Source organism: Apteryx rowi, unplaced genomic scaffold (genome assembly GCF_003343035.1).
Source record: "Apteryx rowi isolate R43461 unplaced genomic scaffold, aptRow1 scaffold_108, whole genome shotgun sequence".
Lineage (NCBI taxonomy): Eukaryota > Metazoa > Chordata > Aves > Apterygiformes > Apterygidae > Apteryx > Apteryx rowi.
Window position 1 is genome coordinate 1,823,306 of NW_020447286.1, and position 19,371 is coordinate 1,842,676.

General features: G+C 36.7%; 1 protein-coding gene across 1 annotated transcript in view; it reads left to right on the top strand.

Moving 5' to 3' along the window:
- Positions 1 to 19,371, top strand: part of PCLO (piccolo presynaptic cytomatrix protein) — a 371,358-nt gene that overhangs the window by 272,944 nt on the left and 79,043 nt on the right. Inside the window, exons 12-14 of the mRNA XM_026071312.1 lie at positions 12,505 to 12,613; positions 13,247 to 13,314; positions 15,954 to 16,165. Coding sequence (XP_025927097.1) covers positions 12,505 to 12,613; positions 13,247 to 13,314; positions 15,954 to 16,165 — 389 coding nt within the window. The remainder of the gene's footprint in view (positions 1 to 12,504; positions 12,614 to 13,246; positions 13,315 to 15,953; positions 16,166 to 19,371) is intronic.

Sequence of the window (19,371 nt, forward strand, 5' to 3'; positions counted from 1 at the left end):
TGCACATTTTTTTAGATGTATGAAAAGTAAATGTCTTGCTGAAATTGGTTTTATGGGCTCCTTTTCTAACCACAAGGAGAAGAAGTGTACCCAAAAGGATGTGAATCATCTCACTCCACAATTAGTGTCAGCTGAGATGAACAAATCTGAGATACCTGCCTCTCTCTGTTCGTTAACGACTCAAAATTCCTAGACAGCTACCTAGACTAGATACTTACCTTTTAAACAGCTAAAGATTATTGAATTTAAGCCAAAAGCTAGGTAAAACCAGTTGGGAGATTTTGTGAGCGGGCATGACAGTTCTTCCCTGTAGACCTTTATACTACCGTCCACACACTTTCCTTTATTGTTTTAAATATGTTCAAATTTTGATTAAGAAAATGATAATTTTGTGCATTTTCATCTATAGTTCAGATTATTTATTGTTGAAAACAGCCAATAATCAAACAACTCTTCTCCACATAATTCCTACAATGTTCCTACAACTATGGACATCTTATATGTCAAGAATTTGTCCAAATAGAAACTATGGCAATTAACTTCTGCAAGAGAATCCGAGCAAATGCTGGTTAAAATAAAATCATTAAAATTTTTCAGTTCTGACGTCAGTGATGTAAGTAGTGTTTTCTTAATCTCTGTGAATTAATTATCATTCCCCGTAGCAAAATCAATACCTTTTACTTAGAAGCAGTTATATAAAATATTGCTTTCTAAATTAGTTAACCGGCACATCTTTTCAAGCTTCTCCAGATGTATTTATTTACTTGATTAAACAATGCATCTCAGAATATACTACTAAAAAGTTTACAAACAGATCAGTTTGTAGGGTAATTTAAGATCTGTGTTCCATCCTAGTATTCCTCAACACCAAATTACTGCTGTTGCTGATAAAATCTTCCATGAAATGATGGAAAATATGAGGAAAAAAACAAACAAAAATACCCAGCCTCCATTTGGGGAAGGAGAAAAGAAGAAAACGCTAAGCCACTATGATATTTTGGCAAGGCTTTCCTCTTTTACCTGTGCCTAGGTTTACATTAATATAAAAGTTGGTTTTCTCATGAATTTTTCCTCCTGAAAAAAAGGGGAGAGGGGGAATTGCTTCAGTTTAAAATTAAATATATTTAAATTTAGGAAGAAAACATCCTTTTGAAATTAAGAATTGCTATTTGTTTTGAAAAAGATGAAAAATTACTTCAAAATTTTTAGCTAAAACAATGCCAAATTTTAAATGGATTTTTAAATGGTTTCAGTGATTATGAATCTGTGTTTTTTATAAAATCAGTATGTGACTGAAAAATTTAGCTCAGCTCAAATTATAACATGAACAAGCTGATCCCAAGATAGTATCAAGGCTTCAGTTTGTCTACTGACATTATGAAGAGTATCATTTCCTGATTTTTTTCTTAAAAGGGGAATTATACATAGAAAATTGAAAAACAGATATGTGCAAGAGATAAGAATGGCATAGTACCAGCCAGCAGTTTCTACTCAGTTTGCTTAGTTTTCATGTTAGCTGGCTCTGACAAAGAGGTAATAGCAAATAAATCCTACTGTATATTTGAATAACCATGTAGTGTCAGAACTATAAAATTACCCACAGGGTATAGGGGACTCCTGTTAGAATGCATCAGCTAAAGATCTGACTCTATCTTATATGACAGAGTGGTATTTTAAGGTCATTAGTCATGCTCCTTAAGAAGACTTGACTTTTTACTTGAACAGTGGTGTCTGCTTACTGTGAGTCACAAAAACTCTGTTCTTGTATATATATGACCTTAATTATCATTGCTATCCAACGCATAGCGATGGCCTTCTTTTCATTCCTAGCACTCTCCATGTTTCAGTGATCACAGTAGATCCCTTAGACTGGACTCCAGTCCCTTCATGGTAACACTGTTGCAGACCAGCCAGTGCTGCATCAAGCAAGGGTAGATCCCCAAACCAATGTGGGGCCATATCGGAAGAGCCTTTGGCTTCAAGGAGCCCTGATAGAGGCAGCAATTTGGGGGTCCTCAGTGAAGACCAACCTGCAGGCTCTTGCCACACTGCAATTTGCATTCAGTCTGTCCTACTTAATATAGCAAATTTTAAGATTTTTAGTGTTCTTTCTCTGTTGTACTTTGTAAATAAACCCTTTCTCTCATACCCACAAACTCATAAGCACCAAGATGTGTGTATCCATGTACGTCCAGAGATAAGGGATGCCTTAACATATAGGACTGAGTCTTCAGCTTTTCTCTTGGATTCTTAAGCTGGCAACAATGTGATGGTTTTGGAAGTGCCTTTCGAACAGTTTTAGGAGCTGATAGTGATTGTGATCTTTTGTTTCTCCATCCCAGGCCTCTGCGAGTCATTGGGCAATATTGCTGGGTTACTCACTGCCTCCCCCCCCCCCCCCAACCATCTTAGTGTCTTATGTCTTCAGTCCTGTTCATTATCTTCCTGCCATTATCTCATTATGGCTTCAGGCTGCAGTTTGTTTTAGTCAATCCTCTGGTATGGTGTAGGTGTACCCTGTCCTGCTTAAGCTGCCTTCCCTTTCCTCAGCTGAGTCTTGAGAAGCAACATGTAAATGTGCTGGGACCTTGATGACCTTCTAGCCCATGTGCCATCAGCCCATGACTGTCTTCCTCCACTGTTCCTTCTGGGAATTCTTCATACATAAATTTCCACTCATATTTCATTCGTACCAAGCTTAATGTTTCTTTTACATATCTCCACATGGCAGAGATGCGACCTTAATCTGGATGAGATTCTCTCTCCTGGCTCAGTTTTTCTTGCCACACGAGTGGCATGCTAGGATTTTGCAGAGTACTGTTTATTTGCTGAGGTTTTTAATGTACTAAAGACAACTGGTTCGAACCCATCTGACCTGTGTTCCTGCAACATTGGGGGATGTTTTGGATGAAGGAAGAGAAGTGATGGAGCAGAGAAAGGAGACAGAACAGAATGTCATATATAAATCCTCCACTGACATCTGTAAAGATCAGCACTACTGGAACTGGAGAGTCTGGGTCTGTCTTGGATCCACTCTGCTAAAGTTGATCTTGGCAGAAATCCACCTTGTTAAAGGGAAGGTCAGACCATGGGTTTCTTGCAGCAGCCACAGGTCCACCTTCTGCACAATGTAGGGGTAATTTTACTCCACTGTCTGTAGAAGATAGAGCATTAGACCTTTTTTTTTAAGTACAAAAGAAATTTGAACACTCATAAATTATGCCATTTTTAATCTAAATTAAGAGATGTGCTTAGAGTCTTATTGTTTTGACAATAAAACAGAGTTTTATATAGGCTTCATTTGACATGTCTGCTATAGTAATTTATATTTATAAGGAGACTACAAAGTAATAGAGTGTCTTCAAACACACACTGTAGCTTCCACAATAACTGTATGTTTGCATCTGATGAGTTGTCCCTCTTGCCCTTTAAAAATAAAATTTCAAAACCAAATATCACAGGAGCAAATTCTCTTCTCAGTTGCAACCAATGGAACCTGGGTTATGAGAACTGCATTTGTGTAAATGAGACTAATTTTGGCCTCAAGAATGAAAATGGGGAAAAAAGAAAAACAACAAATTCTGAAAACACTGATATACTGATATACAGTGTATATACTAGTCCAAATTCATGTTTGCCATTAAATCCCCCTTGAAAAGAATGGAGTTATGAAATGGACAAATCTGATTTTATGTAGTTACCACCTTATCAAGGTGATAAGGAGCAGCAAAGAGAAATTCCTGCAGCTTCATTGTTTACCCGTCTTTAGGTGACCTTGCATGAAAAAGACTTTCTCGTTCTACCATATATATTATTACGTATTTTTGAAAAAAATCTTTAAATCATAGAATATTGGTTTTGAATGGGGATCTTGTTTGTGAACACAAACTGATAATGAAATGTTTGAGATTTTCAGTTAAATTAGAGTTCTCTACAGGAAGCTCATCTCTCTGGCAAAATCATTGTGATATTTCATAGGACATAACGAAAAGCAAAGTAAATACACTATGTTCTATAGTTGCTGTGAATAGTATGTTTTTAAAAAATATCTATTCTCCTGAAACACTGAGTGAGATTAGTTACAGCATTTTGTTCAGCATGGTATAACTCATCATTTGTGATTCTTTCTGATCCAATATGCTAAGCTTGAGGATGGAGTAGTGGTGTAAGCAGTATAAATTTATCATTTATAATATTACAGCTATTTTCATAAGCAGTAATTCTAATCTTCATTTAGCTTGCCAAGAGCTTCGATTCATGTCATTCGAACGCATCCAGATCATCACTTGTTGCCCTAGCGTAGTTCACACTAAAGGATAATCATGCACCAATTACATATATAAATCTTAATGAGGCTTTGAATTAGAGAATTATTTAGTATTGGGTTGATCATGGCAACTGTATCAATTAGTGGAACGGCGTATGGCTGCTGGTAGATGCAACATACTTCCCAAATACAAGGTTGATTTGCTCTGGCTATATTTTATTGGTGCCATTTCACAGTAGCGGTGTAGCAATCAGGAAGCATAAGCAGATCCATTACTATAATTTCTATTTGATGAACAATGTGTCCTTTTTTAACAATTGCGAGTGTTGTCCATATAATAATTATTGCAATAATGGAAAATATTCAGCCTGAGCACAAATGATGAATGGGAGAGAAAGTTAAGGTGTCTACAAAAAATAATGAGTTTTGGTGTGATTCATGCCCAGCAGTACAGGCAAATGCATTAACACATTGAGTTTCATCAACCTATTTTTAACCATCAGGAAGGTTTAGAAATAAAAGAAAAATAACTAGAGAAAACAGACCATAAAGTAATATAGTGTTGAAAGTCAACTGCAAGCTGATATTGTTTTGCCTTGTTCTGAGCGCACATTTAACTTTTATAGCACTTCCTGGGATTTCAAAGTACAGTTTCTGAATTTTAATCGTTCTATGAAATACATAGACACTAACATTGACATTTTACTGATCAAAAATGCTAGTCTAGAGAGCCCAATTTTCTTTTGCTCTGTGGGCATTGGACCAGTGAAAAATACAGCAGAGTGACATATTTATTTTGCATAAGAATAGCTATACAAGGTGCAAAGAAGCAGAGAATAAACCCAAGCAATCTGTTTGTAAAACTATAGGGTAACCAAAACCAGAGGCTTTAATAATCATAATGCCTAGATCTTTTAAATTTTCATTAGGAAAGCAAGCCCAAGGCTTGTAAAAAAAAAAATTAGCTTTTATACATGTATAGTCTGATTTTTTTAAAGTAATTACTAACTCCTAGTCACAAACCAAACAACAAAATTTTATCTCCTCTCAGGCACCTTGAGTATGTTGAATAGGAGACTCTGCAGTGTAATAATGCATGCAAAGTGACTAAGATTAACTTTATAATAGTGCTCTTTGTGTTGTAGATGGGAATAAAATTCAAGAGATGTCCCATGTCTCAGCTTAGTATTTCTGTATTTGAAGCAGCTATGTTGGGATTCATATTCAGAAACATAAAATCCTTTGATGATTTTCAGATTCCTTTCAATTTCAAATCTAATCATGCAACCAGCTCATGTCTTAAATATGAATAAGACAAGGACAGACAATGTGGAAAAAAACTGAAGATGAGTGGAAACAGATATATGTTGTGTCTTCCAGCTGACAGTCAGAGACTCAAATACCAAGACCTGTTCTGTTTGGAAGCTGTTCTTTGAATATTTTATAATTTGTTTCATGCTTTTCTATCAATAGGAATGCCATATATACAACAATATTCAGTTAAACAGTGCAGCTTTATCACCCAGATGGTGGACTGAGGATGTATCTATTGAGAGCAGCCACCCAAGCAAACTAGAAGCTCTTCAAATACATTAAAATATATATCCATGGAATTTCCTATTGAAGCAAAGAAATATTTCTGCTCTTGTTCACCATTGAGGAAGCAGATATAAAAAGAAATGTTACAAGAATGGCTAGGATAGATCTAGGAACAGATGCTAGCCCTTCCAAATTCAGGCTGTGTTCAACCCACACAGATATCTTCCTTTCTAAAAATTGTCTGCATTTTTTTTTTTTATCTAGCCACCTTAAGCATTACCAACATTTTAGTTCATTATTTTGCTATGTCTTATCTTCGTTGAGTTGCTCTTTCATACCGTATAGTAAGCTTTTGTCTCAAGGCTATAGGATAAAGTAACAAAACCTCATCTGCACAATTTTATATGAAGTCATAGGATCTGAATAAATCATACCTGAGTAGTTCCATGGAGTAGATGAAAATAGCAATGTTCAAGAGCTGCATACCATCGTAATGCAAAGTCAAGGACAGTTATAGAGAAGGAACTGTCTCAGCCTAGAAGTAGCTCTTCTGTGTTATAGATGAGATACTCTAAAACATCAGCCTCAGAATAATTCTTCAGTTATTTGTACCTGCTAGATTGCTTCTGTGGAAAAAATAAATTATTTAAATTTTCAAATTGAACAACTTCCATGGTATGAAGTTCACTTCAAAGAAAAAGTAGTCATTTACCTGATACTCTCATGAAGCATATTTTTTTCCTGAAAAAACTTCTGAATATGAAAACAAAGAATATAATAATATTGTTATGGCTCTGAATCACTCCTATTACAGGCATTTGTGGGAAGCTGTTATTGCTACACAAGTTCTAAACTCTGTGAACTTCATTCATGTCACTCCTGGTGTATACAAATACGGAGCAGAATTTGGTCCAAAAGTGTTTCAGTTTAGTTATTGTAAGCCAACTGTGTCATTGCTTACATGCCTCCCAGGTGAATCTCTGTAGAAAATAACAGATTATTTTTTATCTTGAATGTTTAATTACTTTCTTTTTTTTTTTAGTAAAGGATTTAGAATAAAGTTACAGAAAAAAAGTTTTGCGATCTGATTTAAACAGTAATTAAAATCACTTTCTTAATATAAGTATAGCTAATAAAACTTGATTCTCTTGTATTTAGCTATTGCACAGGCAGTATCTAATAACTAAATTTAAAAAAGCATTTGAATTAGAATGTGTTTTACATTAATATAAATCAGGAGTAATGCTAATGGAGTTCATAGAGTTTTAAATTAGTATAAGGAGAAAGAGAATCATCATCTGGGTCTGTGGTAGGGATCATTTACAGCCCCATTCCTTTAGCAGAATCTCTTAAGGAACCTAAGAATGAAGAACTCCTAAGTCAAACCTTTGGCCATGAATGTGGATTTTATACACTTGAAAGAGATCTGATCCTGAAATGCTTCTAAGTTAATATGCTTGCCAATTCAGAGCATGAAGGTCCTCTAATATTTCCTTTTTGTAGGACATCACTCATTTTTTGCCCTAAGTCATTTTATTTCCAAAGTGACTATACTTACTTGTAAGATGACACAACCGTGATGTCATCTCATCCTCATGGTTAACCACTGAAAGCAGCAATACTTTGAACTGATTTCAGTATCAAGGGTTCTGCAGCAGTGTAGCATAGGAAATACTTCGAAAATTAAGAGTCTTTTTGAATTAATTCTTGGAACAAAACCATAGTTCTTACTTGGGCCAAAAGGCATGAGAGCAAAGTATAAATGTTTTAGTTTAAATTTTTTCTAAACACTGTGATTTATGATTCAGGGTGCAATTATATCTAACTTTTTAAATTGAATGCAAACCAAGATTTGGAAAGCTATGAGATTTAGATACACATACATTTCAATAATATCTATGAAACTAATTTCTGATCATTTAATATTGCAGACTTTTTCATCATCACTACATTTTTCTCCCCTTTATGAACAAGCAGATAAGTAGTTTGAGTACATACCCACTCAAGTACAGGAGCTGAAATGAGTAAGGAACAATTATGTCTTTATATCAAAATAGACCAAATCAGATAATTCATGGAGCTTCACTCTGAACTCTTTAAGGACATCACTGTGCAGATCTGATATGCCTAAAATAGGCTATTTCTGCATTCTTCGACACTTAGAGCTGTAGCATAGGTATATGAAGCACTAGCATCATCCAGAAAGCAAACTTTAACTTTTTGCAGTATCTGCAATATTGCAATATTTGTAAATTAATTCAAATATATGGAAACATCTAAAATTAAAAGGCACCTTATTTTATATATGCAGCTGAATGTTAGTGGTGAGCTGCATTTTGCACTTTTCAATGGAGCAGTTGTAAAACATTGTACAAGACTGAGCAGCTATTGCATGAGCCTGAGCAAGCTATTCCACTGTAAGCATTTTCTTCTAACAGCTGTTCCCCATGTAATGTTTACGACTCTGCGTATCCAGCAATTAGAGGGCTTAGCTGTTTGGCACAGGCAATAAAAATTAACATACTCTTTAAACAGAAGATCCCAATCCCAACCCATATAGCCAGTCCAAGCAAGTTTCAGTACACCAACTTCACATATTTGGTTTTAGATTCAGGCTCCCGAGCACCTGTATACTGCATTATAAGTTCAGGTCTGGCCCTAGGTTTGAGTCCAAACTCACCCTTTTTTCCATGGTATTAAAACTCTGTACGCAAGGTTTTTCTCTTTCCAAAAATCTCACAGACCTTTCCAGGGTCAACAAAACATGCTGAATGCTACACAGGACTGCAGATAATTATGTGAAGTACTTTCATCCTGAGCTGACAGAAGCTACTTCTGAATAGTCCCTGCCCCTTCACTGTTACAAACGGATTTCAAATTTCACCAGTATTTAACTTCTATTTCAGAAGCTGTCAGAGAACTAGTCAAGATGTCAGAAAATGAAATCGGTTCTGCAGTTTTCATTTTTTATTTTTATCAGATAGCAAATAATTAGCCTATTCATGGCTGTGCAAAAATAATACAAGTTAACAATTTACTAGTTGCTTAAAAGAGCCTGGCAATCTTAAGCAGTGTTAAGCATTAAATAATTACAAAGTACAGTAATATGATATAGTTTAACAATTCCACCCTCTCCTTCTTATGACCATTTTGATGAAACACGTGGCTCTTCCTCACTTGGTCTGTGTCACCGCTGACCTCCCCACAGGAGCAAGCCATTAGCTTAAGCACTGAGAACAGCAACTGTAACAAATACAGGGGACTTTGAGACAGAATCTTAGTGGTACTTTAGGGAGTATATATAAATTGTAAGAACATAATGACTATACTGTGTCAGAGCAAAGGTACATGGAGACTTTGCTAATGTCTCCAACTGTGGCCAGTAGCAGATGCCTAATGAGGAGTATATGAACACAGCAAACTCATAGTGTGTTTGCCACAGGCTTTTCTCTTTCAAAACAGGACTATAGCACATTTTTTAAGGGAAAGGATGGAATTAATCTAACTAAATGTGGATATCTTCATGGCAGTTGTGCATGTATGAGTTTCCCTCTCTAGAATAATCACACAGTGTTCAGTAGAAAATATTAAACCTCTCCTGATTCCACGCTCTAAATCTCACCATAAAGTAGATACCAAATAGAGATTGGGCAAATCATGACATATGTCAGCACACTCAGTGGAGCAGGGCAGAGGTCTTGATGTGTAATTATAGCTGATCTACTGACTGTGGGAGTTGATATTGCTAAAAATAAGATGTAGCTCACCATCAATGAGGGAAGTAACAGTTCCAATTAAAAAAAAAAAAGATTCTAGAAGCACAAGAATTATGGATTGGATTATCAGGGTAATTACTGGTTCTTCTTCCAACAGTAGAGTTGCCATAGAACAATGCAAGTTTTTTCATCTTCTCCTAGTTTGTTTTTTGTTCACTAACCTTGTGATCTGAAGTGTATAGAGTTCTGGAAATATGAATAGCATGTCCTGACTACCAAAGACCAGTTGCAGGTTATGGCTGATTTTTAGGGGAAAAGTCTTATTATCACTACTCTTCAGTGACTTCTTGGTACTTTTTTTGCTCTTTTTGTTGATAAAACTCACATTTCCTTTAAGAGTTTCCTTTGTAGCTTTTTTTTTTTTTAATGCAAAAAATATTTAGCGGTTACTCCTTAACAAAACAGAAATCAACTTCTTGCTTAAAATCCTCTCTTTTAGGCCCCAGGGCTACCAGCCTGAACAGTTAAGTCATGTTTAAGTTGCTTTGATTTTGAACATATGTGAATCCACAAGGCATCCAAAAAAAGCAATTTCCCTCTGTACCGACAGTGTAAAATGGATCTCTGCATGAACCCAGACTGGTGGGATTTAATTTCCTTTTGGGTTGCTTCTTTGTTCGTGTGTCCATGGCCTTACTGTGATTTACCATGGTGGCATTGCGCTCAAGAGCGAAACTCTCATCAATGGAAATGAGACTAGATTTGCCAGGTGAAGGAACCCAGCTGTCCCAGCATTGCAGTACTACTCCACTAAGCTCTTCCTGCTACTTTTTTAAGTTAAAGCAACTTGTTGATGACAGCCTCATGGGCATATACTTCTGTAAATTTTCTCAAGAAGCTCTGCAAGTGGTGTGTGATAGATATAGGATGGTAATGGGGTGTATCTTGTCAGCAAGGTTCTTCTTTTAGAAAAGGGCATTACCCACTTTCTCAAATATCTAAAACTTTCCAGTTCTCTTCTTGTTTGTTACCTCTACTATATGGAAGTGATGGCTTGTTTTGTCCTACTCAAGGAATTTCTACTGTCGTACTCAACATCCTATGCTGTACTAGCTTTATGAGGGCATACATTGCAAATAAGTTCAGTTCCTTCCTTTTTAGAAGTCTTCTAAAGCCAGACTACATGCTGTTATATTTATACGGCAGAAAACAAAGAGGAGCTGCATTTATTCATAATAATTCTTTATTTATTCCAGTGGAACTGAGCTTAAAATCAGATCTACTCTAACAGGCAAAAGCAAGACCATCCTTTTGAATAATGGCTGGTAAATTAAAAGGGCTAAATTTTAGAGACAGACAAACCTATTTTGGCTGCAAGCAGCTGGTTTTACTGCCTTCTGAGCATCACTTGTTAGTCATTCTTCACAGTTTGCGTTTCTGTAAGCTGACTGCTGTGAACAAGATGCTAAATTCTTACTGAGAAAAGTTATGAGCAAATATGATACTTCAAATCCTAAAGCATGGAATTCTATGGAAAATGGTATAATATAAATAATGACTATAGTCTTTATCTCTCATATTTTTTCACAATCACATAATTCCATCTACTTTATTCCGTGAACAATTATCATTATATTTTATTTAACAATATGTTTTCTTATGAGCTTATCTCCACATTTTACTCCATTATTTTTCCCATTTGTTGTATGCAACGACACAGGATTCTCAAAATAAAAATATGACCCATGTGAAGACCAGATTTTATCTGTGTAAGTGATAGCAAGCTAAGTGTTTGTGGTTTTCTTTGCTGTGCAGATGATGTGGTTTTCAGACTTTTTGTAATATATTGCTTTTAGTGAAATATTAAGAATTCAGTAATTTGTCCCATTAAGAAAATTTTACTGCTAGAGCCTGAGGGTTGGATTTTGATCTTCTTATGTACATTAGTGAGAAGTTAATGTCTTTGGAGTTATTCTTTTGACTAACTACTCAAAATATGAATACAGCTTTCAGAACCTGAACCCTAGCTCCCCGATATAAACCTGCAATATGTTCTTTGAAAACTTTCTGCTGTAACCCTAAATATTTCTCATGTTATCAGAATACATCTGACATGATTTACAGAGGGCTTGACTCTGCAAATACTGAGCATAAAATTTCCCCACAGTGAATTCAGTGGCTTAGTTCGTGATACTTGGCTCCATACCAAGTGTCCTGCCTTGGTCTTGGAACAGACAATAAAAAGACAGAAAAGATTAGAGCTAAGATTTTTTCAATATTTTTCAGCCTGTTTATTGTATCTCCATTCCTGTCTTCTGGAATGAATTATTGTAAACCACTTTGTCATCTTCCTCATAAGAAAAGGTGTGAAAGTAAAATTTAAGCCTGAATTTTTATATTTCCAAGCTGATATTTGAAATTTTGGGGTAGATTTTCACTTGAAACCAGTTAGTCCATATGCCTTCATATATTTATATTTTTTGTTTTTACTGACAGAGTCAAGAAAATGCATTTGAATTGCCAAATCACATTCACAAAATTAGTGCCATTTTGAGCCTCAACTGCTCAACAGCTATTTGCCACCACAGGGGGACTGTCTACAGTTATCTTCCAAGATGTTGCGTGGCCAGGAAATGTCTAATATATAAAATGATTTGGTTTTTTGCCATGTTGGTTAGTGTGCATGTTTTTGGTCTTGCAAAAGTTTTTCAATATCATGCAACCCAGACTGTGGACAGTGCATGTTGAGTTTGAGTGAGAAGGAAATTCAGCTCCTAACTTGTTTATACAGGTAAGTTGAAGCTGATGGGATCATAACATTCAAAGGTCTCATCAGTGTGAAGTGAAAGGGCTTTGCTAATGTTTTGTGCCATTTAAACAACATTCACTGAATGTCACATCAAATCATCTTGTCTAAGTAGACTATCTGATGCCTTTGTCAAAAAAATGAGTGCTTGATCTGGTGCTGTTTTGCCATCTTAGGAATGCAAGTGCTGGAATGGAATAGCATCCTGTTGACTGGAAAAACTTATGAAGAAGTCCAAAGTATTATTATTCAACAGAGTGGGGAAGCAGAAATATGTGTAAGACTGTGAGTTTTTCCCCATCTTTCTGTTTCCATTTTTTTGGCTTTTCATGGCTTATTTATTTATTTATTTATTTACAGTTGTTAAGGTGGAACCTTTGTTATCCTGAAGCACCAATGGACTAATTAGCAAAAGAGTTCAGTGTGAGTTTGGGAGGTCTATATGTTTGTCCTTTTTTTCTTTTAAAGTCATAAGGAAACATAAGTTGAGGCAGATTTTACTAATTATACTTTTATAGACAAGGTTGTCTCCATTTTCAGGCCACAATCTCCTCTCATTAACACACAATTCACTGAATTTATTGTGGCTGACCATTAAGAGAAGATGATAATTTTGCACTAACTTGATTTTTATTGAAATATGTAGCCTTTAGATGAAAGTCATTTAAGCATCATGAGAAATGTATGTACTCCAGTATAAACTCACATTCAATCCATTAAAGATTTCACCTTAAAAGAACCTTTTCTCCTTAGCTCTTTGACTTTAGCAGCATTGCTAATATATATATCAGCTAAGAAGGGGCCATGCTTGGGAGCTGCTTTCTGTCATGAACCACTATTCATTTATCTACTTAATACAATAATGAGGGTATGAGGAAAGAGTTTCTTTTGTCTCAGGCTTCTCATTGCTCTCTTTAGGGACCTCAACATGCTTTCAGATTCTGAGAATCCCCAGCACCTGGAACTGCATGACCCAGTAAAGGCAGGTAAGTGATAAGCCGTTGCTTTGATATTTAAGGACTGGAGGGCAGCTTAAAATTGGATATAGTATAGGCAAGGATACTAGCACTGTAAACCCAAGTGTTACCTTTGAAATCTTGTTATGGGCAAAAAAAGGGACCACACTTTATATATGAAGCCAAAAATTTATTACTGGGCTAACTAAAAGTCGTGACAGCATACCAAAATACAACAAACAGGTATTATTAGTAGTCTAATTCCATTGATATTGTCACAGTCCAAATTATCTAATTAATACAAAGGAAATCTCAGTAGCAATACTGCAGTTAACATCTGTTATACAGGGGAAACCTCCTGCTAGCTACCCTTTTTTTTCTGTGATGTTGTGCTCCCGCTTCCACTGCTTCTCGGAGCAGTGCCGTCAGTCTGGGGGCATTGCAGCAAGCTGACAGTGTCCTGAGGAACTGGCTGGAAGAAGTGTGATGTTTGTGGGAGAGTTTTTTCCTCCTCCTTCTTGGGAGGTGTGTGATGTTGATGATTCCTTCCTCTTCACTTCAGGGTCTTCTTGAGGCTGTTTTTACATGTTTTCTAGTATGCTTCACACCCTGCTCTTTCTTCACTGGTCTGCAGCTCTATATTACGTATGACTTTACTGTATATTGTACAGTTTACATATGTTAGGTACCTGGTTTTTGTTCATTTTGTTGCTCTTAAAATTGATTTTGCCCGGCTCCTAACTTTTGATTAGTGGCAGTAACTGACCATTGAGTTGCTGGTAGCCCTGGGGCCTCAGTTATCATCCTGTGCCCAAACCTTCAAGGTCTCTGCCATCATCCCAGGCCTGTACTACTACAAGCTGCATAGTCTAGAATCTAGAGTCATAGAGTCGAGAGTCAGAAATAGTTCATTCTACAAAGCATAATTACTTGTTATTCATGTGTGTGTGTGTGTGTGTGTGTGTGAAAATTAGTAACAATAGCCCTTATACCACACAATTACACAAAGTAAAGCATAATTAAGACAAATGAGGTCATAGCCATCTGGTCGTTAGACAGTTGGTGTTACACCTAAACAGCCTAAACCTCCTAGGAAGCTGAAACAACCCCAAACAAAACCTGACAAGCCCTGAGGCCTGTGTTAGCTTACTACAAAGCCTGTGGCCTGTTACTAGTGATGACAATGCTGTATTTACTAGGCTACGGGGCTATAATAGGAGGGTACTTTGTGTAAAGTTCTGTTATGTGACTTCTAAGATGACAGCTGTTTTGGGGGGTTTCCCTTCTGTTCAGTCAGTACCATGACTGCAGGCTATATAATCAGACCTAATCTAACTTTGAACCAGCATCCACAATATTGCTAGTAATGCAGCCCTTTATGCAGCCCAGTGCAGATTAAATGGTTGCTTTACCTGCTTCTCAGGGCTCCATACTGGCGTCCGTGGTTTTGTGGCTGCACTCTTATCAATCGGTGTACAAGTTAGCTGGATTAAATTCTCTATTTTGTGGCCTTGGAGCACTTCACATCTATTAACCTCTTTACTGTGAAATTACCTTTTGTTGAAAATTGATGTTATTGATAATAGTTGCAAATGAATACTGAGTCTGACAGAGCTTTGAGGTAGATCTGAGGTTTTGCTTCTGTTAGGCTTGTTTGTTCTCTTTGGAAAGGAGCAGTTTCCCTTCCTCTAAACCTAATGCAGCCCAGCAGCCAAGATAAGGCTAACATATTGCCTTCCCCTGTGCTGTCCAGACTGAAAAGAATTTAAATCTCTGGGAAAAGCATAATACATAGTAAGCTACAAACCAACAAACAAACTGCCAGACATTGTCACAACAGTGAATTTGGAACAGAAATGTGCAGAAATTTTATATTGCCTAATCTTTAGCAGAACCAGATCAATGACTTTAGTAAAGACCTTAAACCTGTAATACTTTTGAGAATCTAGAATGCAGGCTGAGCCTAATATAATTTTAGCTCTAAGCACTTCAGAGCACCTATGAAACTTGGCCTCATTTGTCTGTTAAAAGGAAGGGAAGAGTCATCTACAAGGGGTAAATTACACCCACTCATTTCAGACACACCCTAACACAGATGACACATATAAGGGTGTATAATAAGGGAAGCTGAATAAGGGCTGTGGTTCTGCATTTGCATTCATTTTGTTCTGTCTGTGGTCCTAAAGTTTTGAGCTTATTTTAGTCTCTTTATTTTTCTATAAATTATCTCAGGAGCAGAATTCAGTTTTATTGAACAGCTGTTTAACTCAAGAAAAGCTGAGGTTAAAATTTGTTATAGCAAAGTTCAGACATTTGGTGAAACAGAAGTTCTCAATAGTGAACCAAACCACAGGCCAGTCTTTAACAATGTCTTTTGCTCCAGGATGATTCAAAGTGATCAGCCAAGGCTTAATTTACTTCAGGTAGAGAAAGCTTTTGAGATAAATAGTACTATTTGACTCAACAAAGTAAACAGGTTAAAATTGGGATGTTGAAATTGTGTGTGGGGGGGTGACTCTGTTTTTCATAGACTGGCTTTTGCGTCTTCAAATTATATGAGCAAATGATATGAAAATTTGTAAATATCAATATCCTGCTCTTGTACCATGGCAAGATAGAGCTGAATGTGTTAGCAGTTATCAATGCAAAGCTCTTTTACTTTAATCCAGTAGATAAAGCGAAGTCCCCAGGGGTTGATCCTAAGCAGCTGGCTGCAGAGCTCCAAAAGGTTTCTCTACAGCAGGCCCCTTTGGTTGCTTCCTCAGGAGTGGAAAAGGGATCTCACGTCCACTCTGGAACCACTTCTGCTGCCTCCAGCGCTGTTCCTAGCCCTGGTCAGCCTGGTTCTCCCTCAGTGAGCAAAAAGCGGCATAGCAGTAAGGTAAGAAACTTCTCAGTTATACAGAAATATCATTCTGGTCATAGGAATAACTGTCTATTTATCTTCCTTAATGTAGCAAGAGATCTCAGCATGTATTGATGAATCCATTTCTGTGACAGTGATGAGTATTACTGTTAAGTTATACCATTTGGAAGTTAAGAAAGGAGATTATGTGATTTATCTGAGGTCATACAAGATTGGACCCTCTTTGAAAATAGATTCCTTGAACTTAATACTACTCTTTTTAAATGAAATAATTTCCCTTTTCAGTCTTTGTTTGTATTGCTTTTGAACTGTATGCTACATGATGGGTGAGGTACTAATTACATAGAAAATGCTTGTATTAGTAAAAACTGGTATTTACCCCTCTGTACTAAGCTACTATTGAAGTGCTACAAGGCATGAATAATCGTAGCAGTATTAAGCATTTCTCTGAAAGCCAGGAGAAGAATGAAAAATAAATTTGCCATCAAAATGTATTTTCTCACTCTCTAACTCCTGTGAACTTGTTAACCATAGTTTCACATTTTCCTTGCCACATTCTGTCCATATCTCAACTGAATTTCTTTCTCCTTGTGCACCCACCTGTATTCTTGGTTGAGGGCAGGTGGGAATTGAGTAGCCTTTTTTTTTCCACAGTGAAAATTGGATCAGGTCGCCTATCATATTTATACATTTTCATCAAAAAATAACACCCAAAATAAAAATCAGTCTTGCGAAAATAGTAATTTTTATAAGAATTCATCTGGAGGCTTCTAAAGATGAAACAAAAAAAAAATTACAACTAATGCCTTCATATAGGGGATACAGGAGTCAAAACTAATCAGGTAAGTATTTAAAACACCCTTTTTTATTTCTGAAGATCATAATGAGAGGTATTCCTTTTATAAAAACAAAGGCTGCTCTTGACTTGTACAGGTTCTGTTCATTGACACCATGCCAAGTTTATAATGGTGTTGAGATCTCTTAGAAGAGAAAGCAACTGCTCATCCTTTCTCAAAAGCCTCCCTGCCTTGGCCTGGCATCACTTCTAGTCAGGCTGCAGCACTGATTCTTTACATTTGTCAAAGTTTCATGACAGAATAAATATCCAAACTGCCAACACTTGCTTTTGCTACTGATCATATTTTTAGCCAGTAAAATACTCTTTCTAAAGCTTTTTGTATAGAATGTACACTCCAAAAAGGTTGTAGGAGTCTTTGACATTCTGCAGTGTAGACCGTTACATCGAGTGCTTCATCCCATCACCAGGGAGAGTGATGGAGCACAGTGCCAGAGCCTGGCATTAACAGTTTTCTCCATCATGGTAATGACAACCTTTGCCAGCAGGCGTGAAAGTCAGCACTGCAGAGCACCAGCTATTATACTGGGGGAGCGAAGAAGAAAAGAGTATCAAAAGAAATTAGATTCTGCATCACAGAGGCGACTTAACTTTTGGGAGCTGTGAGCAGGCTGTATGATGTCCAGACCTGTTCCTTTTGTAATGTAAATGCAAGATCATGCTACAATCCAGATTACATCCTGGATATTAAATGTTCTCTAGAAACCTTTAATTGTCTTTTCGTATTGAAGAAGAATGGGCTGTTTTTCTAAACCCTTAGATCCCCTAGCTCCTAGGCAAGACAGAAGAGAACTGTTTTTCCTGCTTTTCAAATTCATCTTCACTGAGACCCTTATTTATAAAGATACTTAATTGCATGTTTGCCTTTACATCCAGATTCAGCTTCAAACTCGGCCCTGCTCTGAGCTGTCGGTTGGACCAGATGACCTCCAGAAGTCCCCTCCAGCCTAAATTATTCTTGTTTCAATGAAATATTTGGCTGGTTCTTCTTGGTCAGTGTTAAATCAGCTGACATCAGAGAGAACACGAATCATTTAACATACTGGATCACAGACTTAGAAATGAATATAGAGATTTAATGATGATATAGAAATGACTAGATTTAAAAATGCACGTGTATTTTTACAGACATAGATGAAGGCAAAATATCTGTGCAGTTAAAGGGTAACTCCACTTTAACTGCCTTTGAGAGTACCAACACAAATTCACCATGCCCTCTCCCTTATGTCTGAACCCTCCTACAGCATCAGTTGACAGAAGAGACATTCTGTGTTACAAGATATTTGGGGTGAACCAGACTAATTATTTTTTTGCCGTTCAGAGTTCTGGAATATCAGACCATTTAGAATATTTCACAGTTATTTGCTAGACATGTACAGATCACTCCGTGTTATTTTGTAGCATTGGTGTTGTCAGTGCAAATATAGACTGAGGTCTGAACTGTTAATGGACAATATAATCCCTTTGTAGGGGTAAAGCATGAGAAATATAAACCATTTATGCCCTACTTGCCAGGTTTGCATGATATTCAGATAGCTCACTGTCTTTGGCAAAAGGAGTGAAATTCTATCTTTGAACATTTTTTTCAAGGACCAAACAGATTTTAGCTGTTTGCTATCAATATATACAAGTTAGATGAATCATTAAGGATCCAGAACATTTTATAAACTCTACATGGCCTAGTGACATTCTTGAGCTTTTAGATGAATTACCCTTCTTTACAGAATATGTAAGGTACTAAAGAAAAGCTGATGTAAAAATTTTTCACCAAAATTACTTTTGAAAGGCACATAAACTTTCAGCAAAATCAACTTTTTTTTTCTGAAAAAGCTGTTGTTCTTAAAGAAACACAACTGGAAGGCAAGATGATGCATGTAAAACAAACAAACAAAAATAAGGCCACAGAGGACAGTAAATGTAAGTATAGACAGGGAGTACAAAATTCGCCTCATCTGGGAGTTTTGTTGTGTTACTCACACTGATGCATTTTGAGGAGACAGTCTGGCTTCAGGGACATTCAGATGAATAACAGGCATGTTTTGACTGTTTGTCTCCCTTGTTTTCTGCTGCATGAGTATTTGGTTAGGATTTTTCTGATTAGTTTTGGTCCTTCTCAGATCTGAGTGACTAAGGGAATGGATAGTACGCCACCCTGATTTCAAATGCTCTCGTCTAGGAGATGCAGGTCCCGTATTGGTCTAATTTAGAAAAATGACCATTCAGCACCCTGAGAAAATCTGTAAGTTTTGGAGGGGTGGGGACACAAAACAGACAGGTTTTACTATTCTCAGAAAGTACAAGAAATCCTAATGGCCCAGAATAGTCTGTCAGGCTGCTATTCACATCTGGAAAAGCAGGAAAGGAT